The sequence below is a fragment of the Scatophagus argus genome, chromosome 20, assembly GCF_020382885.2.
Source record: "Scatophagus argus isolate fScaArg1 chromosome 20, fScaArg1.pri, whole genome shotgun sequence".
NCBI classification, from domain to species: Eukaryota; Metazoa; Chordata; class Actinopteri; family Scatophagidae; genus Scatophagus; species Scatophagus argus.
Window position 1 is genome coordinate 3,260,702 of NC_058512.1, and position 26,133 is coordinate 3,286,834.

Below are 26,133 nucleotides of genomic sequence, written 5' to 3' on the forward strand. Positions count from 1 at the left end.
AAGAGGTGCTTCTCTCCTGCTTCTGCTCTGACAGCATTATTGTTCAGGCGCAGCCTCCACTGACAATATAATACCAGATCTAGAGAGGAACATTTCATCTATTTTGGCAAGAATATCGAGACAAAACAAGCGCTGACAGTCCAAAAAAGGGTGGAAAAAAAGCACACAGAAACAGACAGTGCTACCATGCATAATAAGACATGTGTGACTCATTGATTACCTCAATGCTAATGTGGTTATGAATTTGCAGAAGCACATCCGCATGTAAATGGAGGTTATTATGCAGTCATTAGCTGAGAAATCACTGGTGAGACCCACACACGAGCCAGCAAACACCCACGCTGTTCGCCCACCACATGCCCAGTCCCATACTTGTGCCACAGACACTGGTTCCACATGCTGGTAGTCATGAGTAATACTCACATAGAGGGAGGAGGAGGAGGAGGGGCAGAGAGGAGAAGAAGAAGAGGATGAGGAGAGGAAGAAGGGGCTTAGGCAGTGGCAGAGAGCTCCCGGGGCTCCCAGGGAGAGGCGGGCTGGTGCAGCAAACGATGACGGGGACGGGGACGGGGATGGGGACGGGACGATGGGACGCATGAGTTCGTCGGGTGATAATCTGGGGCTCAGTTTGTTTGTTTGAGCAGACCGACAGGAAAATGAGGGATGTTAGATGAGGAAGAGGAAGAGCAGAAGAGGGTCCTCGCACCTGTACCAAAGAGAGGCAACAATTAGACTAGAGAGGAGAAGGGAGCTCCTGTATGTCAGGGGACAGTGATTTTTTTTTTTTTGCCCTTCAGCCCATTAAAGCCACAATGTGTAGCATCCAAACATTTGTAACCTTGGTACACCTGAAAGTAGAACCCAAAAATACAGCAATGTAGTGGTGAAGTGAGGGGAGCTGCTGGTTTCAGAAGTATTTATCCTCATTAAAAACTTTCTTCGCTGACACTTTCTATGGCCGCATATGCATTGTGTTAAACTGAAGTGCATATAAAGCACCACAAGGGTTGCAGTTAAATTTCTCATGTTTTTATCTGCACTGGCCATGTATATTTACCACACATATTTAAGCATAAATGTTAATCTTTTTCTACTGATGACTCAGCTGAGAGTTTCAGATGTGACTTGCTAAAAATCTATAGAAAGAATTGATGGGATTTTATACATTTGGGCCCAATCCAACACTGCCACACAGGAACAATGAAGTCCCTGCTGTCTGTACTGCATTATCACCACAAGACGGTAACATGGAGGATGACGTGGAACTTTGTAAGTTACTGTACTTTTATAATAACAATTTGTTGTTTATTCTTGGCAGAATTAAAAGGTCGAATGAAAATCAGTTAAGTGACCAAAGGAGGGAAGGTGTTTTACAAGTCAAAACGAAGTCCCGCAGTGTTGGCAGTACAGATGACTCACAGGCACAGCATGGTTTGGCTTCACCGTTCAATAAACGGGACCAAAGCGGGCAATCAGGAGAATAGCACGAAAAATCCCTTAATTCAAAGACACACAGTAGGGGCTTTGCAGGTCAACAGGTGGAGACAAATTAAAGTAAAACATCTCTAGCTTCATATTCACACAAAAGAAGGTTTAGCAGTAAAGTCCTTCACCCGTCAGCCCTCGAGACCCACACAGACAGTCAAAGGAAGCGAAAGAACAAGCAGGAGCCTAAACTCAAAGAAGGGACACTGGGCCTTTGTAAAAGCATCTTGCTTTTGCAGAAAGAATTAACACACAGCACCCGTCTGAGTGTGTGTGTGTGTGTGGGATGTCTGTGTGGGATTTTTTTTAAGCATGTAGGAGGATGAACGTGACAGTCCAGGATAGGAACTGCAAAACCTTTGAAAAATTCAATCATATTCCAAAAAGCATCCCTGCCTGACCGAGTCCCTGACCGAGTCCCTGACTGAGTCCCTGACCGAGTCCCTGACCGAGTCCCTGACTGAGTCCCTGACCGAGTCCCTGACCTTCCAGACTTCACACTCACCCTCACATGAGACTGAGAACACTTGAACTTTGTCGCAGGGGTCTTCCTATCTGCGTGTAGCAGAGTGTAAATCCAGCTGAAAGAGTCAACTCCACCCAGATGCCTGGAAACATTGTCAATTACACCCCAATCACATCGCTTACAATCAGATTAGCGGGCAACGAGGCAAAACACAAAAACAAAGGGACAGAGGTGGAGAGGAGAACAGCAGATCAGGTCGGGAAATGTGATTATGCAACATATGACACCATCAGAAAGAAAAAGTGTGAGAGAGTGCAGTCTATACTGTGCCAGCGGAAAACATGACTCACTTGTGAACAATATACAGCCGAGTGTACATATAAGCCAGTGACCATATGTGTCTGTTTCTGCGCTCTGCAGCTTTTAGCAGCACGGCTCCAGGAGTGTCTACACTGAAATATGTGAACAACTACTGGATATACTGCTATGAAACACTGCATAGACACGCATGCTTCCCAGATGATGAGTCCAACGCCAACACTACGATTTTGCGTGTTAGCATTTAGCTCAAAGCACTGGTGTGTGTATGTACAGCCTCACAGAGACACGAGCATGTTTGTCACATAAAGACGCTGATGACTCAAAAACACGCAGATAACACAACTCAAAGTCATGCCCACAAAGTGTATTTTAAGAATACTACTACATCCTGTTTTGACCTACTTGGTTTTCTCTCTTTGTTGTGTAAAGTGTGACTCACTACAGGGTTACATGTAATGTTGGCATGGTGTACCAGCACACCATATGCAGTGGGCCAACTGGAGAGCACAACATGGTTATGATCCACGTTGGGCAATAATTCCTGCGTGATTTAAAGCTAACATGCAGTAATAACTCGAACTGAACGTCTTCCAGCACTCTACATGACCAGTACTGGACCCGAGGGGCAGGAGGGGAGGTCCACTTGGGCAGAACGATGAAAGGGGGGAGGAGGAGGAGGAGGAGGAGAGACGGTGTTGGGAGAAGATGTTGTGCTTGTTCGCAGAACATAAAATAAGGCCACTCGTGCTGTAAGCATTGATTCGCTGGGGAACTCCAGAAAACAAAAGCAAATGGAAGCAATAAAAATTGCTGGGAGGAGGGTGGGTATGCGAGGCAGACTGTGCCAAAGGGTAATGCAAAGGCAGGGGAAACACAATAACACAATGGAGCTAAAGTTTCCAATTCTTTAAATCTAATTCTCCCATTATTTTCCCAATGCTTTAATGTGATTAGACCATATACCTGAGTCACATAATCTGCACAACAAACACGAAATGTCATAGTTGTTCTCATAATCTTCAATGCAAAGTTGTTGCCAGCTTTTCTGTTCAGCAGGAAAATGTTTTTTTTTTCTGTGCAGCAATAACCTGACTTTTCATAATTTTTATATGCCATTTGGGTATAAACCCGGCACAAAATTTTATGATTGCTATTTACAGAAAGATGATGTCACTCAGGAGAGGAGCAAACAGAAGACGGGGAGGATGGCAGAGAGGAGGAAGTCACTTTGAAGAAACAGAACACACAGGGTCTTGGGTGACACATTTCTAACATACACTTCTTTTTTAAGTCTTTGAGACAGAAAACAGCAAAGCTGAAGAGGCAGATGGGCAGACAGGAAGGAGATGCTAGTTGTTACGTAATTAGAAAAGAAGGGAAAAAGAGCCCTGCTAGTTTCAGGTCCAGCTGAAACTAATGTTCGGATGGAAATGTACAGTAACGACACGCCTCTCTTTGGAACAGATCTGTGGTTCTCTTTTGTCTTTCCTTTCATTTTTCCCCCGCTGCACATGCGAGAGAAGAAAAAAAAACATGACATATGTAGGGGGTTGAATTTCAGGTTGTGAAGGGATGGGAACTGGGACTGACTGCAAAGAAACCACAGGATGTGAGTCTAGCGGACACACACACACACACACACACACCAAAACAGACATAAAACTACAACATCTGCAGGCACTGCAAAGGCAGAGTCGGTTCCAGCTCCTGATTGTTTTCTCCCTGTCTGTTTTGAAATCAACTGTAACGCGCTCTCCTCTGAGGGTTTCACTGAGGATCACTTTCAGAGAGAGAAAACACCAAGCGGGGAGACAAATTAAGTGAGAGGATGCTGGAGAAGAAGAAGGATGAAAGAAAAAAGAGTTTGTAAATGATTTTTTTTTCCTTCACTTGAACTGGTCTTTGTGATGGCTTCGAGGAGATTAAAAGCTCATTAAAAAGCTCCTTAAAAAGCAATGACATGCTGTGGCTCCATGTGTGCATTCAAGGTAAGGACTGGCTGTGCATCACTGAGCTGCAGGCCTTCAGCATTCAGACGTCAGCTCAGAGGTGCAGTCGGCAAAGCACTTCAACACAGTGAGAAACACAGCCTCAAATGAAAAGCGAAGAAGCACATCATCATCATAAATTATTCCAAAGAAAATTATTCCATTTAGTGTCTTTACTCTCTCGACACGTGTTTTAATGGCTTCTCAAAACGAGTTTATTTCAAGACAAAGAATCCCAGGGACGGAGTTAAAGCTGATGGAGTTTCGCTTAAATCTTATTCTCTCTCGCAGGCATCTCTGATTCCCTCTTTCCAACCTCAAACCTGATCCTCTCTTTGTTTGTCGAACCCCAACCCTTTTCTCCCAGTGTTCTGTAATCCCCTGATTACAGTCACACTTTAATTAGCTGGAGGCCGTTTCTGCTGAGCTGAGCTGTTCTCCACTAATAACACTAAAAGCTAAAAGGCTGTCACTGTGTAGCCTGGTTACTTCAAACACAAACTGGCTGGTACCACATCAGGAATGTGGAGGCACGTTAAAGGAATAGTTCAGAAATATCTGCTCTCTGGCAGAGGGTTAATTGACAAGATAAGTACTCTCATGTGTGATATGAAGCTATAGCCAGAAGTCACTTAGTTTAGCAGAAATACTGGAACCAGGGAGACAATCTGCCCATCAGTAAAGCCATCTGAAGCTCAATAACTAAAACTTTGCATCTTCATATTTTGTTCTGCCTGTAAGAACAGGTAAAAATGACAATTTAACATGCAGATAATTCCGGTAAACAAACCAAAAGTGAGACATGGGATTGATAACTCCCTGCCAGAAAGCAGATAAGTGCATTTCTGTTGGTACAGCACGAACAAATATTATTTTCTCTCTGTGTAATAAACACAAGGTCGCCTTACTTCTCATCCATGCTGGCAGAGTTCATCGATGTGAACGGGACGATCTCGTTGGACGGGCTCTCCTTGTTGTCCGCTGTTCCGTTGGCCCTGATGAAGGGGTCCAGGTCTGCGTTGACCGACGCATCCGGCTTGGTGCTGTTCTCCAGGTTGAGCAGGTTCAGGTAGGACTCGGCGCAGTCCACTTGGGTGGGGGATAGGGGTGAGGTTTGCAGTGGCCATGCGGGTGTGGAGGTGATGAGCTGGTTCAGGGTCTGGCTGTGGTGATTCTTCAGATTCAGAGACAGAGACTTTGTTGTTGTAGAAACTGAGGCACAAGACGGCTGCACACCATCTGGGAAGGACAAATAACAGAAATGATAAAAACCAAAGCGCCACCACTAAAAAGAAGATAACAAGAAAAGTCAAAGACAAACAACTTATTGGCTTTTTTTTTTCTTTTTCTCTCTCTGAGTGCTGACTCTGCTTACAGGAGAGAGGAGCTGGCTGACAACAGCAGCACTTAGTTCTGCCATGTCTGAGATTAGCAAGGCCAGGATTTTATATCACTAACATAATTAATACAAGAACAAAATGTGATGTGACATCTTCAGATTCATATAAACGCACACGTCTTTGTTTAGTGTGTGTGTGTGTGTGTGAGAGAGAGAAACAGATACTGAAACAGAGTGTGTGGTTAGTCATTATTACTTGGCAAGACTGACCATTTTTCAAGCTGCTGTGAATACATCCGTCCTCCAAAATTCCTCCTTTGGGACAAAGTGGACATGTATTACTCACAATGTGGGGTCTCGCCTTCCTCAAGGGGACAAAACGCAAGTCCCCATAAAGTAATCCACTCATTTTTATGGTCTCCAAAACACAACTGTGTGTGTGTGTGTACTAAAATAAAGGCTGTAAACACAATCAGTATGAGATAATGTTTTTTTAAAAATAAACTGTGATTATATAATCTGCTATTAGTTTAGAATAAGGATTCTATTGTGTACAAAAATAGGTTGTTTCCACACACTGTGTTACACAGAGTGAGTGTGGTGTTGATGCACGGCCCTCCGCTCATGTAAAATCTCACCAATCATTTCAGAGTGAGATCAATATTCCCATTCTGATACATTTTCTCTAATCAACAGGACTGCAGTTACAAGTACAGTTTTTATACACCAAAGCCACTTTATTAGGCACATCTGTAAAATCTATCGCAACCCAATACGACATTTCAGCCATGAATTCTGCCTTTCCAACGATAGTCATGATCAGTTTTGACTGAAATGTTTAAGATGTATTTATTTGACTTTAAGTTTATCATTGAGGCTGTAGCTGGCAGTGTGGTTGAGATGGTCTCTAACATACTGATGTTGTATCTGCTTCCAGGATTTTTGAACTCCATTTACAAACACAAGAGTGGTAGAAGACTGTAGATACACACAATAATATCAGCATGTCACAAGTAAATAAAAATATTGTTAGTAGTTTTTCAGTTGTTAAATACTTTGGTTTAGTTAGGTCACATAAACTGCAAAGCTAATGGCGTTCCCATTAGCATTGCTAGCAAAATTAGCACGCTAATACACTAAAATAAAAGATAAGAATAAGCTAACATCTAACTTAACAAGAAACATGAGAATTAAATCTAAAATATGACAAAAAAAGCAGAAAATTCATAGATGCTTTTGAAAAATTATGAGTCTCTAAAAACGACTAACTTTGCGTTAGTCTTCATTATGCGTGACTTAAGTTCTTGTGATCAAGGAATCTTCAACATTAAAATCCCTCACTATACCTGAAGGACACCATTTTTGTTCTGTTCTCTACAGGTAACAGAACCAGATGCTCAACTGAGGAACACTCAGGTGGCGTGAAGGGAAAAGCACTCGTGTTCACCTGCAGGTGGGGTTCAGCTGTTGGCAGCTGTGCTTTTGTCCTATCAAACACACCTGACAAAGTTTCCAAGCAGGAAACATGCGAGGGATCACGGTTTGTGTCTCGACTACACAACAGGGAAGTGAGCTGTGAGAAGGACTGCAGCACACAAAGGAGCCTGACCTGACACGAGTTCATGTGAAGGACTACGCTGCCCCCACCGGCCACTTACTGTGCCTGTTAGCTTGAGGCTCCTGTTGTGGCTGCCCTGCTTGTGCTGTTTTGGGTGAATGGGCCTCCAGTTCTTTCAGCTGCTGCACGAGCAGCGCCAGGTGCTGCAGCAAGTCCCTGTTCTGCAGCAGCAGCTGGTGGACGCGGGCCTGAGCCTCCATACGAGCGGCCGTCTCTGCCGCCATCTGATCCTTCAACAGCTGCACCTGGAGTGGAAAAATAAACGGCAGTGTGTGTGAACATCTCTGATTTAATTCATGTGATAAACACAGATGCATTAAAATGATGTTAGATGTTGTTATATAAAACACAGGCGCTGTTGCAAATGCATTTTTGGTTCTGTTTCATCATGCTGCACTGACTGAGCTTCTATTTCTGTGTTGGTGCTGCCCCCTAGTGGTTCAGCATCAGCAAAAGACACAAAGTGAGAAATGAACTGGCTGAAAAGTCAAAGATCATCTCTCTATTTGGCTTAACGTCATCCTGGATGCTTTTTTTAAATATTTCACAATTGAAACTAAATTCTAAATCTGAGCATGGATCAAAGACAGTCAGAACGTGTTTTCAGCCAAGCCTGCCGCTTTGCTTTTGCACAACCTGCTTCTCACCTGTGCGACGGCCACCTGTGTGTGCTGCTGCTGCTGCTGCAGCTGCTGCTGGAGAAGCTGCAGGTAGTGCTGTGAAGCCAGCGGAGTGAGAGACTGCGAGCAAGGACTGCTGGGAGTAACGCCTTGGGGTGTCACGGTGAAGAGGGACCTTCGATCAAAGTCCTGACCACAGACGAAAAACACGCAGAGAAAAGATGTTTTATTGGCAGAGTAAAAATGATGAAATGATGGGCGGGATTCCCCTGTAACATTCTGTGCCCACAAAAAACATCAAAACCCCAATGGTCTTCAATGTTGACCCTCAGGAACACCCAGTTCTCCGATGTCCCTGAGAGCAGAACCGCGACCTACTGATCTGGAGGTCCATGAAGCCCAGCTGTACCTCCTCATCTCAACGCTCATTTCCCCCACTTCCACTCTTTTCTCTATTTATCTCTCTCAAGTCTCCCTTCCTCCCTGGATTTTTAGATGTATTTTCCAGATGATCTCTGGTAGCACAAATGTTTTTTGTTGAAAAGTTTTTCACTTGTGTCACATAGCAGGGAGAAGAAAAGAGGGAGAGAAAACATCAGATTCACGTCTGCATAATCGTTTCTGCTGCCACGCAAAATGACTTGGTTGATGGTATATTGTAACTCAAGCATCCCACCACAAGAGGGCGAAGCAGCACTCTGTAAAGCACAGCATATAAATTCCATCCTTGATCAGCGTCAAGCAATTGTTCCAAGTTACAAACAATGAAAGGTAAATCTATCCTGCCAAAGACAGAAAAGATTTTGGATGCTTCACATGAAAGATTTCTACTTTATGTGCTGAAAAGTTCAAAACACCAAATTTAATCAAAAGTTGATTATGATTTGATAACTTTGATTAAATAATAAATTAAATAAATAAAAATGTGTTGTTCCAAACTTTAACTTTATCTGTTGCTTGTTTGGTAATGAATATTTGATATTGCATGGACAAAACAAAACAACCAGTGTAGAAAAAACAAACTACTGCACTTGTTTTGTTTGCTTTATATAAAAGTTTAGTTTTAGACTGCTCGTCAGAGAAAACAAGCAACTTAAATCCATTATGTTTTTTGTTATTTTACAGTCAAAACAAACCAAACATCAGGCAGATTAAAGTCCCTGAATACTTTAAAATTGGAAATTGGAAAGTGAAATTAAGTATTTCTCTGTAACATTAACTGAGCATTAATTTACTATATAAGCAAAGTCAAAGCTGACAAAACAAATCTTGTTTTTGTTTCTTTCTTATTAACTGTTTAACATTCAAAACTCACAAACAACCCAGCAACTGTCACAGAACTTGGGAGTCTAAGCTGTGATTGGTGGATGAAATGTGACATCACCTTTTTCAAATTTAGCCCCACCCACTGTGAGGAGTTCAAACACAAACACGGATACAAACCAGCCTCACTCAGAAGGTCTCGGTTGGCCACCAACACCACCAGTATCTTGTATGTTTTTCTGCTATCCTGATCTCTCGTTATTCCTGCCTCCACTTCTCTCGGTCCTTCTCTTTCTCCTCTCCTCTCTTCCTTCTTGCTTATCTCTATAGAGCAGATGTTCGTGAACCCCTCAATGGGATTATGATGGTGTTTCTCAGAAATCAAAGGGAACAGACTGGGTTTTTGGGATTAGGTGTCCCCCTTCTCACAGCCAGCAGGAACATTCAGGTTCCCCGCTCCCCCTCTTTTCGCAGCATGATAACAGCTGTATCTACCTCACTCGCTGTGGCGACAAATCCAAAGGAACACATCATGACACACCAAAGCCCCGCGTCTGTTCGTCCTGGCACAAACTATTCAAGATAATTGTCAGCTTCTAACTTCATAAGGATTTAAAGTCTGCCAAATTTCAAACGCAGAGAAATAAAAATCTACTCTTTTTACCTCACACAAGACTGAGCAGGTCATTTCATACCTGCAGTATCTGCTGCCAAAGCTGCTGATCAATGATCCGGTCAGGTACTACTGCAGTAGATGACAAAGCACTATACTGTACTTCCTAAGTTCAATGAGCCATTTGGCAGCACTGTGCTGAGATAATAGCATCAAAACACTGCTGAAGCCAAGGCAGTGAATCAAACAGAGGCAAAGTCCTGCATCGAGAGAGCCAGAAGCAGTCCGGACCAAAGAAAGATGTAATCATTAAAATGTGGTGCTGCGACCTCACCGCCTTACTGCTGCTGTAACACCCGATCCCAACAGACTGTCCTGAGAACGTGGTGCCGATGATGTGAGTTTGTCAATGTGATCTTGCTGTTGTAATGTTTTGCTGTTCACTGACCATGACAAGAAACACAGCCGCTATAAATGTTTGAGTTAAAGGTGACCTGAAGAAAATCAGAAATCGCATGCCCTTGTTGTGTGCTTTCATTTGTCAAAACTGTAAATGAAAGAGAAGAAATTTACATCTTATTAATTTTTCAGCCCATTGCATTATCAGGACATGAATTTTTGCTCTATTGCCTGACAATGCTGGTAATTTGATTGGTGCGACATCTCCGTGGGGACGCTCGGAATAATTCGTAATATCACATCAATCTCTACATTCAGTATTGCCAACTTGGCAAGTTTGCCTCTAGATTTAGCAGCTTTCATGACCCAAGAAAATGTCCCTTAGTAATTGAAGATGCAGTGTATGTGTGTGTGTGTGTGTGTGTGTGTGTGTGTGTGTGTGTGTGTGGTATCTTACAATGATGGTCTGTCCAGGTTTGACCACGTTCAGTTCAGCCAGACTCTGCAGAATTTCACCCACAGCCTTTTCACTCAGAGAGGCGCCAGCTGAAGAGTTTCCTCCTGCTTGTCTTCCTCCACGTTTGCTGTCCTCCTCTTCCTCCCCTTGCTCCGCCCCTGTCAGTTTACGACCTGTGGTTGTGAGAGATACTGGGATACTTATTCGTGCAAATCTTGTCTTTGTGCTAAGCTAAGCGGCACATATGAGAGCGTTATCAATCTTCTCATATACATTTTGGCTACAAATAAGCATGTTTCCCAAAATGCTCCGCCATTGCTTTAAAATATAAATACAGCTTATACAGTAAATCTGTGGAATTTAATATCCTACCGACAGATCTGATATACACAGCAGCAAAAACATACAAACATGGCTGCTTTCATTTAGATAACTAAACCCTACTTTAAAGCTATTCTAAGCACATAAACAGCATTTTAACCCCTCTGCCTGTCACACAACTATAGCTCAGTGCCAGAAAACCATTCATTCGCTCTGCTAATTACACTCATTACTGGTAACACTGGCAGTCACCCCCTCGTGCCGTCCATGACGTGAAAGTTGTAATCACAGGGACGCTTCCCCCATCGTTGCCTTCCATCCCACATGAAATAAACACAGCATGAAGCCTGAGAGAACTCTCAAATCCAGATTAGCTTCATGTTGTCCCTCGGATCTGTTAACATTACAGTACAAGCAGACATCTGTGTTGTTGGTGTTTGATTGCAGCGCTGAATTAATGAGCTGGTGAGGTTTGATGGTCCCATTTAGGCCGTAAAGAAGCACATAATCACACAGGCAAGGACAAAATGACCAATAAAGGCTCATGAAAGGCCACCTAAAGTGCAGAGAAACATCTCAAATTGATTCACAGAATCCAGAAAAGATCTTTTAACAGTCCAGCGAGAAAAAAAATTACCAAAGTAGTTCAATTTTGTGCTGTGTTTCCTCTGTTGGCCCCCCAGACAGAGTTGATGCTTCCCTAACAGTTCACTCAGGAGTTTTTCCAATACATTGCAATAATTGTTAACATTTCACTTTATTTTACATACATCTTTGCAGTCATGAAAACCACAGTATAATAACCCAGAACACGTAACAGTCTGAGTGCGGGTTTCAAAGTTCTCAGCAAAGGCAGACAGCAGTTAACAGTGTCAGGTAGGCCTCACCTTGACTGCTGGGCTCCTCTGTGGACTTGTCACTCTCACCATCCGCCTGTCCGTCTGCATCCTGCTCGGCATGCTGCAGGCTGAGCTTATGGCACACTTCGAAGGCCTGGCCTACTGTCCGCACAATGCGCATGGCCTGCGTCTGGCAGGGAAAGAGAGGAGAGCGGAGAGTCTGAGCTGAAAGGTCTTCCTTAGAGAAGCACACCACAATAAGGATAAGATGCATTTCCTGCCGCAGGACACCACAGCAAGTCATTTCACCTTATCATGTCCTTTGTGCAACCACCTGCTGTGGTCTTTGGATGGACTAAAAACAAGCACTTTCAGGCACCTTCTGTATGCAGCTGAATACCCCCAGTTCAGACACTAATAAAAAATCATTTCACTGGAACAGTTCTGTTCACAGCTGACTGATAATAACAGACCTTTGAGCTGAGACAACAGTAACTTGCAAGCACTTTAGCAACAATTGTAAAAAACAGCTTTGTGTGAAGAAAAGTAAAGAGATTCTTGTCTCAAATATGCAGTTGTAATCTCTGTCCTTGAGTGCATCTATTCTGTATTCACTGCAGACTATGGATCTGCAGTGGTAAGCCACCGGATATTAACTAAGCCAGGGGAAATTGAATTTAAGATAACATTTAAAACCAAAATTGATTAACATTATTGATTAGCAGGAAATGAATTCTGAAATAAAAAGCTGAGAAAAAAAAAAGAAAAACGCAGAGAACTGAAATAGATCACATTTAGATCTGCATTCAGTAAGTCCCATGGTGCACCTGACACTATTTTGGGGTTATGAAACATGAGCAGGGCAGCGCTGTGGTTGTGTTTTTCCCAGCGTTATTTTATTGACTAATAAACACTGTGATGATAAGTGAAACATTTTGGAAAATATGCTTACTGTTCTCTCACAGAGTCACACAAGAAGACTCATTTCAGTATATTAAATATGAAGCTAGAGAGAATTAGCATAGCTTAGCATAAACAGAAAGCTGTTTAACACTGCTGCTGTCTTTCAGCTAGGCTAACGGTCTGGTCTGGTGGCTTTTGTGTCATATTAGGCATACAGTGGACTCTCTGTGGATCGTTTATGCTGTGTTTAAAGCCGACAGCTAGACAGCAGTGTTGTAATCCGTCTTCAGCTGTGCACGTCAGCTGAAACAGGAAAATATACGCACATATCACAGTCGTAAACACAAAGAACACAAGCCCACGCTGCCTTTCTTACAGTATATCGAAATACACAGAATCATAACCACTGTAGTATCATGATACATATCGTACTGCCAGACTGTTGCCAATGCATAGCTCCACTACTCTAAGTGTGGTATCGACCTCCTCATCTAAGCCTCGCTGAGGCATGTTGCTTCAACTATCACAGCGCCGGACTGTAAACAGCCGTGCGCGTCTTGCTGTACCTTCTTCTTTGACTTGAAGACGTTACATCTGAAGGAGTTACTGGATCCATCCCTTGCAATGTAGCTGAAGATCTTTAAGTCCTGGGAGTCATGAGACACGTAGAAAATCCTGAAAAACATGATGAAAATGTGATCCACAGCTTTTTACGGTTTAATACTTCATGCCAGCTCCTTATGTGTTCATACTATGAAAATACTGTACACTGCCCCCACTATTTTTTTTCTTTTATTTTTTATTATTTCCCGAACAGCAACCCCTGCATCTCTGTCCTTGGCTGCAATAAAATATCTCCAGTGGGAACCTGGAAACGAAATTATGACCCTGTACTCCTAAATATCACGATACAGAGTGTACAAAATGCCCCCACTGCACAAACACAAACAGAGATAATTATATTTAACACACACATTGGACCCTTCCACAGATATGTACAGAACTTGCAAACACACACCCAAGTTAGTTATATGTTTAATGTTAGGACATTTTAGGTACTTTTTACTAGCTGTAACAGTTCATATCAAAAATCATTACATCATTTCAAAAACCATAACTTTAATTTTAACTTGCACTCCTTGTTCTAAATCTTCCTTCTCTTCTCAGCACCTGACAGATCAGTCTCGTTTTGACACTTCACAGCCGAACTGCTGCGAGCTGCTTAGCAGTGACTGACAGCTTCACAGGCCCGTTGATGATTGGCTGACAGGCTCCATCACAAATGGAGAAGCCGACGGGATGCTGAGGCCCTGAGTGAACGCATTTTATTTGGGCGCAGATGCTGAGATATTCTGTCAAACAAACTGAAACTCTGTTGCACAGATGGTCTTAAATGCCACATTACTGTGAATACAATCTGAGAACAGGAGTGCCACCCCTGGAAAAATGACATATTTTAAAGTATACAAACACATGCTCTAACGACTGCACGCACAGGCTATAGATTATTCATTCTGCTGACTTATGAATGTACCTGCATTTGGCATACATACAGTATAGTACATTAAAGCACATTAGTACTGCACGGTAAAGTGCACAGGATGGCCTATAAAGAAAACCTCAGCTGCACCCGCAGAGGCTGAGTCCAAGGATCTAATTTCCACTGAGAGACATACAGCATGTATTATCTGCAGCATACTCACAGTAATTACTTTGGACGAAGCTAACAAGAACGTGCCGAGCGCAAAGAGCAGACTAGACTGAACATCTGACAGTTTAATCCCCTGGCATAAGGCAAGCGGTAAGGATATCAAGATTGTGGATGTGTTTCACGTACAGTATGAACATATTGAACTGTCAGAGCCTCAGAGGTGTGACTGACCTGTATATGGGATCTTGCATGATCATCATCTTGCTCTCATCCCATGTCCATTCTTTTCTCTGTGCGTGAGACAGATGAGTGTGATCAAGTGCCGATAAAACACCTTATATTAAAGCAGTTATACATTTATTATGACGAATACTCTGAAACCGTTTACTTTCTGAATCCAGTGAAAAGTGGTTCCATCTAACTGATATCAGAGCTTGTCGCTAGTGACTCACCTTCTGTTTCTTCCTCAGCATCACCTTGACTCCGTCCACAGACACCACAATGCTGACCTTCTTCTTCTTGATGTTCTTGGCCTTGAATTCATACTAAAAAAACAGACAAAAATCAGCAAAGTGACATTATAATATCTTTTCTTCGCTGTATGAAAGAAGTCAAAATCTACAAAGTCTGCAAGAGCAAGCACAGTTTTAATTTGCCATTAAACTGACAGTAAATTAAGCTTTCATATGGCAGGTTTGTTGGTTTCATGGAGGCGGTTTGGTTGCAGCTGATTACACATAATTGCACAAAAATGGATGATAAATCAGTCATAATATTGCAAGAGTTTGGAAGCACTTCTCATTTGACACATTACTAGGGCTGTAACTAATGATTATTTTCATTACTGTCAAAGTGTTTCACTGAAATATGTTTTGTCCACATGTCCATCAAACGTTCAGAGGACAAGATTTTGTTGACTTTGTTTCAAACTACAGATTTAAACTCAAATATGTTCCATTTAAGATGAAGAAAGGCTTGAAATCTTAAGACTGGACAGGCTGAGACCAGCAAAATTGTTGCTAATTTTCTGCTGAAATCAGTTGATCAACTTACTGTTGAACTTGTAAGTGCAAGCATGTGCTCTGACAAACAGAAACGCACCTCACAGTGCAGCCAGAGTGCACATCCTGCTGCACATTTGGCAAGCTTACTGAATAAAGGGCATAAGTAGGAACAATCTGTCAGCATTAAAACAGGATCTGCAGTGCACTTTAATATATCAGCATCTTTAATAGCTTGGCTCCTCACAACAGAAGCGCTGAGCAATATTTTTAGACAAGCCAACAATCAAAAATAAATAAATAAATAAATAAATCTCTGATGCCAGTGAAATTACACTCGGAAAGTTGGGTAACGGAGATAGATGAACAACAAATGACATCCAAGAGGTTTAAACACCCAATTCAGGTGTAGCCTCACTGATTATATGCAGCTAACAGCAGAGAAAGTTGGCACTTTTACTTCATTAATCCTCCTGGCTGATAGGTGTCACGTTATAAATGTGCAGCTGAACCACAGCTCTGCTTCCCAGCTACATTAAACTCCACTTAAGTAAGAAGCCCAGGATGTAAGTTTGTCTCTGCTGTTTGCTGAGTGGTACACAACAGCTGTGTCTGCACTGAGTGACTAACATGTTCATGTCAGCTGGCAAGGCTCTCTGCTTGGGAACTTAGCAAGTCTGGTCTGTCGACTCGAATCAGTGTCACTTTAAAACATGAAGGAGGACTCAGCTCGGCTAACGAGGCCTTCAGTGGGAGCGCGAGGCCAAAGCCATCCGTCGTGTTAGCAAACTCAGGTGTTTCATTTCTGAGCCTCATGATGACATTTAACATATTACATATAATCTAAGCCCAATATTCACTGTCTTTTAGCTGTTTTGGTCTCTACTGAGCCATTTCTGAAAAATGCTCGTCACAATTTCCCAGAGCCCAAAGAAACGTCTTCCAACCAACAGACTAAAATCCAAAGACTCTACTTTTACTGTGATAAGTGACAAAGAAAAGCAGCAAATCCTCACATTTAAGGAGATGGAACCTGCAAGTATTTGGCATTTGTGGTGAAAAATTTACTTCTGATAAATCAATTAATCCTTACAGCCCCTCTATGTTTACCAGCTAGTCGCTAACTTTTGTCTGCCTGCTGTTTGATGCAGGGCGAGTGGTGTTCAGTGGGAACTTTTTCACTGGAAACAGCAGCCTGATTCAGTCTCACTAGCAGCCGGACAACCTGAAACTCTGCAAACGCCAAAGGGAGCTGCAGATTCAGGTGACAATTCTCTGTTGGTTCATCACTACATGCCAGCTCGTCATTGTCACCTTGTCATTTGATACATGGCTATTATTAAAATATTCATCCTGTGTCACTTAACATTATTTTATTTTGCACCATAATTAAAACCCCAACAGGCCACTGATCCAAGTCCAGAGTAACTTCTGCCATTTTTCTTTCAAACTGAAGTGAAAGCAGTCAAAAAAATCACTACCTAGAACTCAAATTGGAGTGAAAAGTAAAAGCGTCTTCTTTTTAGGAACAAAAATAAAAAGAAAAATCTTCTGCAACAAAACAGGTGCTGTTTACCACGTTCTGCCAAATGTTAATACACAGCAAAGGTGACTGGTCTCCCTTCAGATGAATAAGTAAAAGGGCAGGGAGGAGAGAATATGTCGTTAAAAATGAAAGGTTAAAAGGAATGCCAGTCTGGAGACGAGGCCAGGGTGAAAAGACAAAGACGGAAGCACAGAAGAAGAGGAGAGGTGAGCAGATAGGAGGAGACAGCTGTTGTTACGTAAGGACCTCCTGCAAACTGTGACCTTTTTATCCAGCTGCACAATAATGCCATGGAACAATTAACTGAGCATCGCGAGCAAGTCAAGACCAACCTAACACCATCATACGACAGTTTGGCTTTTATTTGTCTTGTGCGATTCTGGTATGTGTCATCTCGGCCTCTCAATGTGTGCAAAGACTGACAGCAAATAAACATCAAGACTCAAATGAAGAGGTTTTTGTCACATTCGCTTTCATACCTTCTTTCGTACTAATTTTCTGCTTGTGTCTGTTTGAAATGCCCTGCTCTCCCTGCCCCGGATCCATGGTGATTAAAGTTTCAGTCTAATTATACAGAACTGAGTCCTGAGAGAGCTGATTAAATGGAGAATAGGTTTAGAGAAGGAGAGGAGGAATCACACCACAGAGAGAGAGAGAGAGACGCCAGCCAGGGTTTAGAGAGGAGGAATTCAGAAATGCTCAAGCTGCAAAGGAAAAGCGGCGTGGCGGTGAGATGAAAGGAAAGTGTCCAAGAGTGAGACCAAAACGCGGGCGAACATCACTTATCCCCAATGCAGTGTTCTTTTGAACCTTGAGCAAAATCCACTGATTCTGAGAGTACAGTATTTGCTCTGGGGCAAACAATAAGATGAGGCAATTCAAAGAAAGGTGACCGAGCAGTTAATAAAGATCTCAGGGGGACTCGGAGGCGACAAAAGAAAGTTAAAGGTTATCAGACAAAAATAACTCCATCGTTAGCCAACAGTGCTGTAAGTTCAACGGTAAAGTAAGGAAGCAAAAATAAAGATTTTCCTTTACCCTTAGAAATACATTTAAACCGTATTTATGTCTCACAAGCTGAATTGTATTTTTGCAAGCCCCCGTTTTTCCAGTTCAATCACTTATCTGTCCCCCAACAGCCATGTGTTACGCCCCAGAGTGGGAAGCTCTGAGGAACAGGTAAGAGACATCATGTCTGACACTTGATAAAACCAGAATGTCAAACCGCTATTGGCTAAAGCATCTGAAGAACTCCACAAACTCAGATTTTTGTTCATTTTTGTCTCATTACAGTAGAAAAAACAAACGATGCAGAAAAGACCAGAACAAATATCATTCTGTTTAATACTTAACACAATGTGACTGTGACTCACAGTCTGGGATGAGCCCCAGCAAAACTCATCATTTCATTGAAAATGAAAGTCAGTTCTGAATCCAAAAACTTGCTGGCAACACCAGCAAAAAAGAAAGGATGAAAAGAAAAAAAGCAACACACACACGTCTCTGATGTCCTACACGTTACAAAGTCTAAAATACCTCTGCAAAGCCAGGAAGCTTACTATCTTTACTAACACATCAGAGTCGAAACACTCACACACAGCTGCTCCTTCACGCCAGGAAGGAAAAACGGGATTCGGCAACTTCATTCAAAGTATGAAATTTTTATATTTTCTTGGCTTAAATGTCAAGTGTTTTGAAATATTCAAGCTTTGAATGCACTTGCTTTGTTACCAGCAGCAGAACACAACAATTAAAAGCTCACAGCACAAGTTCCCCTAAGCCTGAGCATCTCAGGTTACCTTCAGTGAGACATAAATATATTCCAGAGCAAAATGTGTTGATTTTAGTCTGCTGTTCCAAATTCTGACACTTCCTGAGACATTTAGAGGAATAATATTCAAGGTGTATGACTAATGTGTGGTTTGAACAGGTGTGCAAAGGATATGAGCTTTAAGTTCAAAGCACCCTTCAACAATTTGCCTAAAATCCTCAAAACTGTTCCTCCATTGATGACTGTGAGCATCAGAGGCACAGTGAGCATTTATTCCAAATCTTTCTCAGTCTGGATGTGTGCATTTAAGCCGTCGGACTCATCAGTCTTCCCAGACAGCGTAACAAATTTCAGCCGGCGTTCCTCTCTGCAATCTATTATGAAAGTGTCAGACAGAATAGTGATGGGTGTTGCTCCGTGCACAAGATGAGGAAGGAGGAAAAGCTGGCTCTCAGTAGAGTTTCTGAACCCGGCTTAATACATTTCGCTGCTTTAAAACAAGACATACAACACATTATGAGATCAAACCAGAGGAGACAGGAGGCCATTCTCTTTTTATTAGTAACATCTGAGCAAGCGAAGACAATAGAATCTGGTGTGACAGCATCTCTTTTTGGTTCATGAATAATCAACTCAAAGCCCAAACTCTATTCACCATTTAATATCTGGGAGTCATCAAAAGCTGAGAATGACAGCTTCCAAATCAGCTTTAAGCTTCTTTGTGTGTTTAACTCAACATATAATTATCAGAATGAGGCTATCACATGGGAAAATGGCTCCATTCTCTGTTTAGCTTTTTGTTTTGCTGTTTTTAGCCGCTTCACTCAGGATGGGAGTGCATATTGCACTGCTGTACTTCTTTCAGTATCATGGCAAAAGACTTTAAAAGCTGAGAAAAAAAGAACTTTTATAGAAGCGCCATTGAAGCGCAGCATGCAAACGTTTGACATGTCAGATGAAGCCCAGGACACAAGGGTCAACTGGTGTCGATTTGGGGATGAGTTCAGCTTGCACAGTATTCATGTGCAATTTGTTCAATAAAAACACATTCGGTGTTTTGTGTGTCAGGTGTTTGTTAGCAGTGATTATGAGCATTATTGGGTCCTGGACAACAAACTGAGTCTCACAGCAAACTGTAGAGGACGACCCAGTGGACATGAGAGACTCTGGTGGATCCCAGTGTTGACACTGACGCTCTTTTTCCTAGAGGGACCTCAGCTCTAGAAAACAGAGCTTCCAGTCATGACATGGAAGCAACTGTCCTACAGATGCTGTAAATGAACCTTCTGTCTCCATAAGGTGCCCGTCAACAAGCTTTAAAGAAAAAGCCTCTGAATCTTTTAGTTAACGTTATTTGGTTTGTGCTGTTAAAGTCTGATTTCAGAGAAATTTTACTGGAAAAGTTGGAAAATCACACACTTTTCCCCTCCATTCCCCTTTCATGGGTATTTTTAGAGCAAATAAATGAGCAAGATTTAGGTTTTGCAAACCAAATCATGGAATAAGAAACTAAGTGCAACCCCCCGCATTTCCGTCTGTCGATCCTGAAAAGCAGAGGAATGTGGGGTGCATTGTGGGTCACTGATGCTCCCTGTAGTACCACTGAATCCATACAGGAGTACACAATAGGCCCTATAGATTGCAACCTAGCAACCCCTTCATTACGATTCTCAGGATTTGGGGAGTTAGAAGGAATTTCACTTCTTTTTCCCCAATTTGGTACACAAAGAAACGATTGTTGGGCACAGAACTGAGCTGAGAAACACAACAGCTGTCCAACCAGCCTGGGCATTTAACGTAAAAACAACAGACTTCTTGGAAATCAAAGTGACAGGAAACCATTTGAAATAAAATTAGCACACATATTTTCTGGTAAACTCCATATGAGAGGTTTGTTTTTTTGTTTTTTTAAGAGAAAGAAATTCAAGTGTTTTGACAATCAGGAAGCTGCTTACAATGTCCCATTAATTTATCAAAGAATTGGAGCTTTAATCACCGCTGCTCAACTCGTCTCTGACCCTGCGAGTGTTTTCCTTTTTTTTTTCCCAGACAGGCATCTCATCCTCGCAGCCAAACAAGGAGGACGGAGTGACTCCCATGACGCCGGAGAGGCCCAAACCTCCAGAGTAGGCTGGCACATCTCATCATTAGTCAGCAGGAGTGTGATAAGGGAGCAATTATCCTCACAGTCACCACGGACGATGACCTTGGCCTAAATCCGAAACAGGCGGAGTTTGTGTTTGTGCACGCTGGTGATGTTAGGCTTGAAAAAGAAAGAAAGAATAAGATACAAGAGCTCGACTGGCAAACAAGTTTTTAAAAAGTGTGCGTCTGCATGCATTTAGACGCTCGCTGGTGCCTGCCTCTGCCTACGTGAGAGGTTTCCGCCTGACTGCGCATATTATGGATTGGAATCCGGGGCTCCAGTCTGTTGGCAGCCTCCAGTGAGCAGCAGCAGGCGGGTCCTCAGGGGGAGAAGGTGCCAAGAGGAAACAGGCCACTTACAGGGCTGCTGAACGGGGGCTTCTGCATGACAGTGGGCTTAGACGCAAGACTGGAATTTAGTGCAAAGGCGCAGAACAACTGAGGCTTTTATTGCGAGCTCTTTTTTTTTTTTTTTTAAACAGTTTGCAGCAGGTCTGGTTGAAGGGTTTCTGTTGTGCTCTCGCTGCTGTGTAATTTTTCCAGTATGTTTATTTTTAATTTTAGTGATAAAATCCTGAAAGACCCATAAGCAACCACAGCTGGCACTGACTGCACCAGCTCCATCTGGGAGCGACAGCTGTGACATCTATAGATAAATGACTTTCATTACTTGCACTGCAAGTGTGTTTATAGCAGCTGACAGACAGAATTGATCAATCCTGGCCCTCGTTAATACGTTCGGACAGAGGCAGGGGCAGGAGCAGAATAGTCTGCAAACTCTGGGCAGCCATTACAACAGACCATGTGCTACAATTTGTTGATGATCGTTATGTCCTTACATTTCAAATTAACGTGGCAAGGTCAGGGAGAAAAGCTGAAATAATGACAACTGTAACTCTAGAATGAGTCAACCTGCTCCTCTGGAGAGGAATCAACTACACTTGAAGCAGGCTTGTCAGAGAAACCAGCTAAGCCCCACTGCGGGCCCAGGCAGCCACTCCTCGAGTGTCGGCGCCCTTGCAGTGAGAATGGACCCACGCCTGAGTGAGTCGCTGACAGGCACAGTGAAAGGACAGCCAGTCCCAGAGCGCTGACGGCAGCTACTCAGGGTTAGTCACATGGGGAAAGGAGGAAATACAAAAGAAACAACCTGAGCATGCCAAACACTCACTCTCAGTGACACACGGGCAGAAGTGCGTTCACCCACGTGTACTCAGGAAAATACAACAATAAATACATTGCCTTTCCCAGAATTTTCAAGCAGTCATGAGGTAATTATTAACATTATTTCATAACTTACAAAAACCCCCATCGATTCAGTCTGACACAGAAAAAGTCATCTTAATCCTCTCGTATTGCATAAAAAGACAGTGACAGTTTCTCCTTTAAATGTAAATCTGAGTGAAGTAAATCCACTGAAATTAAAGAGAAGGCGCCACAATATATGGTTTGATTTTGGTGCGACTGTAGTCAGAGGGACTGGTTGTCCCTGGTTGACCGGCTGCATGGGGGTTCCTCACTCTGACAAGATGTTTTCCATATCAAGCATCAACTTAAGGCTTTTTTCCAGCTTTGTGTTTGTAGATGGAAGTGAATATACAACAAACAAAATGACTGCTAGCTTTAGTCTTTCTCAGAGTAGCACCTGTTTGTTATGACTTCATTCACTGTGCAGAATAATGTATCTGTAGATGTAAATCTGTAAATGTGACTTTAGCAGCGTATGCATGACATCTCATCTGGTCTTGTATTAGTATGAATGTCTGAAACAAACAGATATTGGCACAGTGATATATTTTAGGGCCAGAAAGAATGAAAATCATTTACAGAACTATTTGTTTTTTGAGGATAACCATATCAGACACAAATTATTATTCAAAGCTGAGTTATTCTGCCTTAAAATCCTTTAATAAGAGAAATCTGGTTTAAAAATGCAGAAGTATTGAATTAGTTTTTGCTGACCTGTGGAATCAATCTGGAACGGAGTTAGTTCAAATATGTAGTGTGTGCTGAGATTACGATGTAACTGTCTTCGACAAATGATTTTGTTCTTTCATTTGTCTTGTGACTTGGCTTGTTTGTTTGGTGTCTTTAGCTCAGCATGAACAACTTGATGGATCATCCGGGTTCACAACAGTGATGCATGCCACTGCTTTCTAGAGCTTGTAAATAGCTGCATATCATTTATTAAGTGCTTCACTGGCTTAGCAGGCAAGGCTGTATCATTCAGGATTCATCTGGTCGAGAGTATAAAGAAGTCTTTTTGGCCTCAGTAGGCGTGCCTGCTTCATTTTTCCCCCCACAGATGTATCAAAACTGAAAGCAAACTGTCGTCTAAATGTAGACATTCTGGCAGGTTAATGAATAAATTTAACCACTTAGGCAACAAGGAATCCTGCAGCAAGTGGTGACACAGAGATGCTGAGCGTGGCTCCTTCCAATGCAGGAGTCTGGCGAAGCAGCAGTCAGAGTAATAGGATTACTGGGACGAACGCTGTCAGATCACAGGCGCTAAAATCCCAGCACCAAACTGCAGGCGGGCATCACAGATCCACATCTATATACTGCAAAAGCACAGTTCACTCTACTATACAGTCAGCAAGATCAGTTTCAACAGAGACATGTGCAAGGGAATGGCTGATATGTCATTGAAAGTTATTAAATAAAATTGCCCAAGAGTTTGAAATGTTTAGAGACAATTTGCTGTTTTTTCTTTGGATTTTGGACGATTGGCTGGACAAAACAAGACGTGAAGGTCTGTCCTTGTTTGTCACTTAACGATTAATCAATCAAAGAAGAAAATAGCTGTTATTTGGAACCTCATACTACTCAAACAATTATTAAACTATTAAATTAGCCATGTAATTCTCTGAGTGCACAGACAAAGAGATTAATAATAACCTAGAATCTGTTAGAATCTGTGTCTTGTGTGTACAACTAACCTGGACATCGGACATCAGAAAGGGAGAACACAAGCACGTAGTTGATGAACTATTTAATAAAACAGGTTTGAGGCCAAATGCAACTGTCTGATTAACCACATGTTAACCCCGTTTGGTTAAACGTTGGGTGTGAATCAGGGGCGCCATCTGTGCCTGACATGTAAACACGTCCCAAAAAGCCCCTTTGGAAGAGGCTTTAAGAGCGTGAGAGAGCTTTCATAAAGCTCAATCGTGAGTAGCTTAAATCCTCGTCTGCGAGGACTGAGACAGCTCCTCATCCAGACTCCACCGGCAACAGCTTGCCTGACACAGGAAGGTTAGGCAAAGTGTGCCACCACACGGCACTGATAGATGACAGGCACCTTCACCCTACTTACTGCTGTCTGCACTTTTCCCCCCTCGCTTACTTCCTCTTTCCACTTGTCGAGGCAAATAGGAATTCACACTGAAGAGAAGGGCCTGAATCACGGCACAATTTACTAAATATCAGGAAAAAGAGCGCAGTGAAGTTAGCGTTTTCATTGGGTGGCTCCCCTCACTGACTCATTCATAATGTGTAATGCACTGTAGGAGATTAGAGGGAATGAAATAGATCAAAAGCACTGCATGTGTTTTGTGCAGAATCAAAGGACTGCAGTACACAGTGTGATAACCAAGCCATCGAACAGATCAAAAGCACTGTAACATTACTATCTTTGTGATAATACCCTGAAAACAACATGGGCCCACAGCCAAGCTAGCAGCTCTGTGAGGCTGCACACTCACAGCGACGATGTTAACATTAGTTTAGCTGCTGTTTGAATCAAAGATTTTTGCTGTTATGATCACAGATGCAAAGTCAAGGGATCACCAAGTTGTGACGAAACATTCTGTGGGGAACATGAATGTTTGTGACAAACTTCAATTCGCCCAAGATTTGTCAAAATGTTTTACTCTAAACCAAAAATGTCAGCCTCATGGTGGAGCTGTAGGACTGTAAGACGGTAGGGTTCATCCTCTGGGGACCATGACTGTCTGTTCCTCAAGCCCTCACTGTAAACCTCCTGATGGCTGTAGAGGAAATGTCAGGTGATAACCAAAGTGAGCAGGATTCATACTCTGGGCACCGTGAACAAAATTTCATGGCAACCCATTCAATAGGCATTGATATCTTTCAGTTTAGACCAACTAGTTAACATTTCCAACCAAGAGCCATGCTACAAGTGGTACATGCTACAAAAAATATAAGCCTATAACCTACATCAGTGTGGGCTGCAGTTTGCTGTGTGGAAAGACAAACCCAAGATGTAACATTAGGTGTCATGGACTGGTGCTAACTATTCAGGACATTTAGTTCATGGATGTTGGCCAAACCCACAGGGATGTCAGGCAGGTAAAAACACCATCCAAGATGGACAAGTTTGGTGACAGAGATCTGTGTGTTTCATATCCACCGTAACTGTGAGTGACCAAAGGTTGTTGGAGAAGGTCAGACCGGTAATACTTTTAGCTGGGATAATGAAGGCCGGATAATGTTGAGAAGTCACGACACACTCTGTATTAGTATCTGAAGATGGTGATGGCAAGAGGAGACAATCAGGCAGGAAGATAAGGAAGAGATCAGAGGAGTGCAGGATTTATCGTATTCCCCAAACACACAAAGAAAGTGAGAAATCAAAGTATTCAAAGGGAAGCACAAGAAAAAAAAAAAGAGTTTTGGAAATTGAGATTCTGTTCCAAAAATATGCTGATGCCTCCAGTGCATATGATTAGACGGCTTATGGGCTGTCTCCTTCCTCATTAACCATTCAGTTTTTTTCTGCCCTGATGGGTTGATGCAAGTGGAGATAACAAAGAATGCAGCACAACACTTTCTCAAACTTGCACTGCAGAGGGGTGTGTGGTATAAACTACAGTAAATCACAGAGCATAATTCTTTTCTATTCAATAAACAACGCAAAATACAGCTTTGATTTTATTGCATCTATTACAAAAGCCCTTCTGCGGCACACATTAATGAATGGACCGAGCTTGACAGGCAGGGACATGGTCCTCTTTGAGACTGAGATGCTGTTAATCTGAATGACAGTCACATTAGGCCTGTCATCTGAATGGCAGAGAATACGTTATCTCGTTAGTGGCTGTGTGGACGGCAGAGTGTTTGGCAGTTTGCTCACATCATTTATCCAATTAGAGTATAACAGGAACCGACCATCCCCAACGGACTACAGCTAAAAAAGCAAAAAAATAACTAAAAAATATATCACAATCCCATGGATCCCGAGCAGCGGATTCCTAAAGGCATCAGCCAAACTCAACAGATGAACTGAGGGATTTTTGTGACAACAGACAGGCAAACTGCAGATCACAGGTCTACTGACTGCTCATTGAGCCTCAGTTCCACATGAGGAAGCTGAGATATCAGCTTCTTGTCACTGTTAGCACAGACTCCAGCCTGCAGTGCCG

The 26,133-nt window shown here is 42.5% G+C and overlaps 1 protein-coding gene across 5 annotated transcripts in view; it reads right to left on the reverse strand.

The window, feature by feature from the left end:
• Nucleotides 1–26,133, reverse strand: part of si:dkey-34e4.1 (carboxyl-terminal PDZ ligand of neuronal nitric oxide synthase protein) — a 40,644-nt gene that overhangs the window by 4,706 nt on the left and 9,805 nt on the right. For 2 of the 5 annotated variants that reach the window (XR_006841816.1, XR_006841815.1), the window contains exons 3-12: nucleotides 14,736–14,828; nucleotides 14,515–14,573; nucleotides 13,199–13,307; nucleotides 11,778–11,919; nucleotides 10,570–10,742; nucleotides 7,865–8,026; nucleotides 7,258–7,462; nucleotides 5,870–5,914; nucleotides 5,169–5,499; nucleotides 424–706 (exon numbers count right to left, since the gene is read on the reverse strand). Coding sequence is in view for 3 of the 5 variants with exons in the window: in XM_046374665.1 (XP_046230621.1) it covers nucleotides 5,169–5,499; nucleotides 5,870–5,914; nucleotides 7,258–7,462; nucleotides 7,865–8,026; nucleotides 10,570–10,742; nucleotides 11,778–11,919; nucleotides 13,199–13,307; nucleotides 14,515–14,573; nucleotides 14,736–14,828 (1,319 nt within the window). In the remaining 2 variants the exon portion in view is untranslated. The remainder of the gene's footprint in view (nucleotides 1–423; nucleotides 707–5,168; nucleotides 5,500–5,869; nucleotides 5,915–7,257; nucleotides 7,463–7,864; nucleotides 8,027–10,569; nucleotides 10,743–11,777; nucleotides 11,920–13,198; nucleotides 13,308–14,514; nucleotides 14,574–14,735; nucleotides 14,829–26,133) is intronic. The other 3 variants (XM_046374665.1, XM_046374668.1, XM_046374666.1) reach the window with 2 other exon arrangements.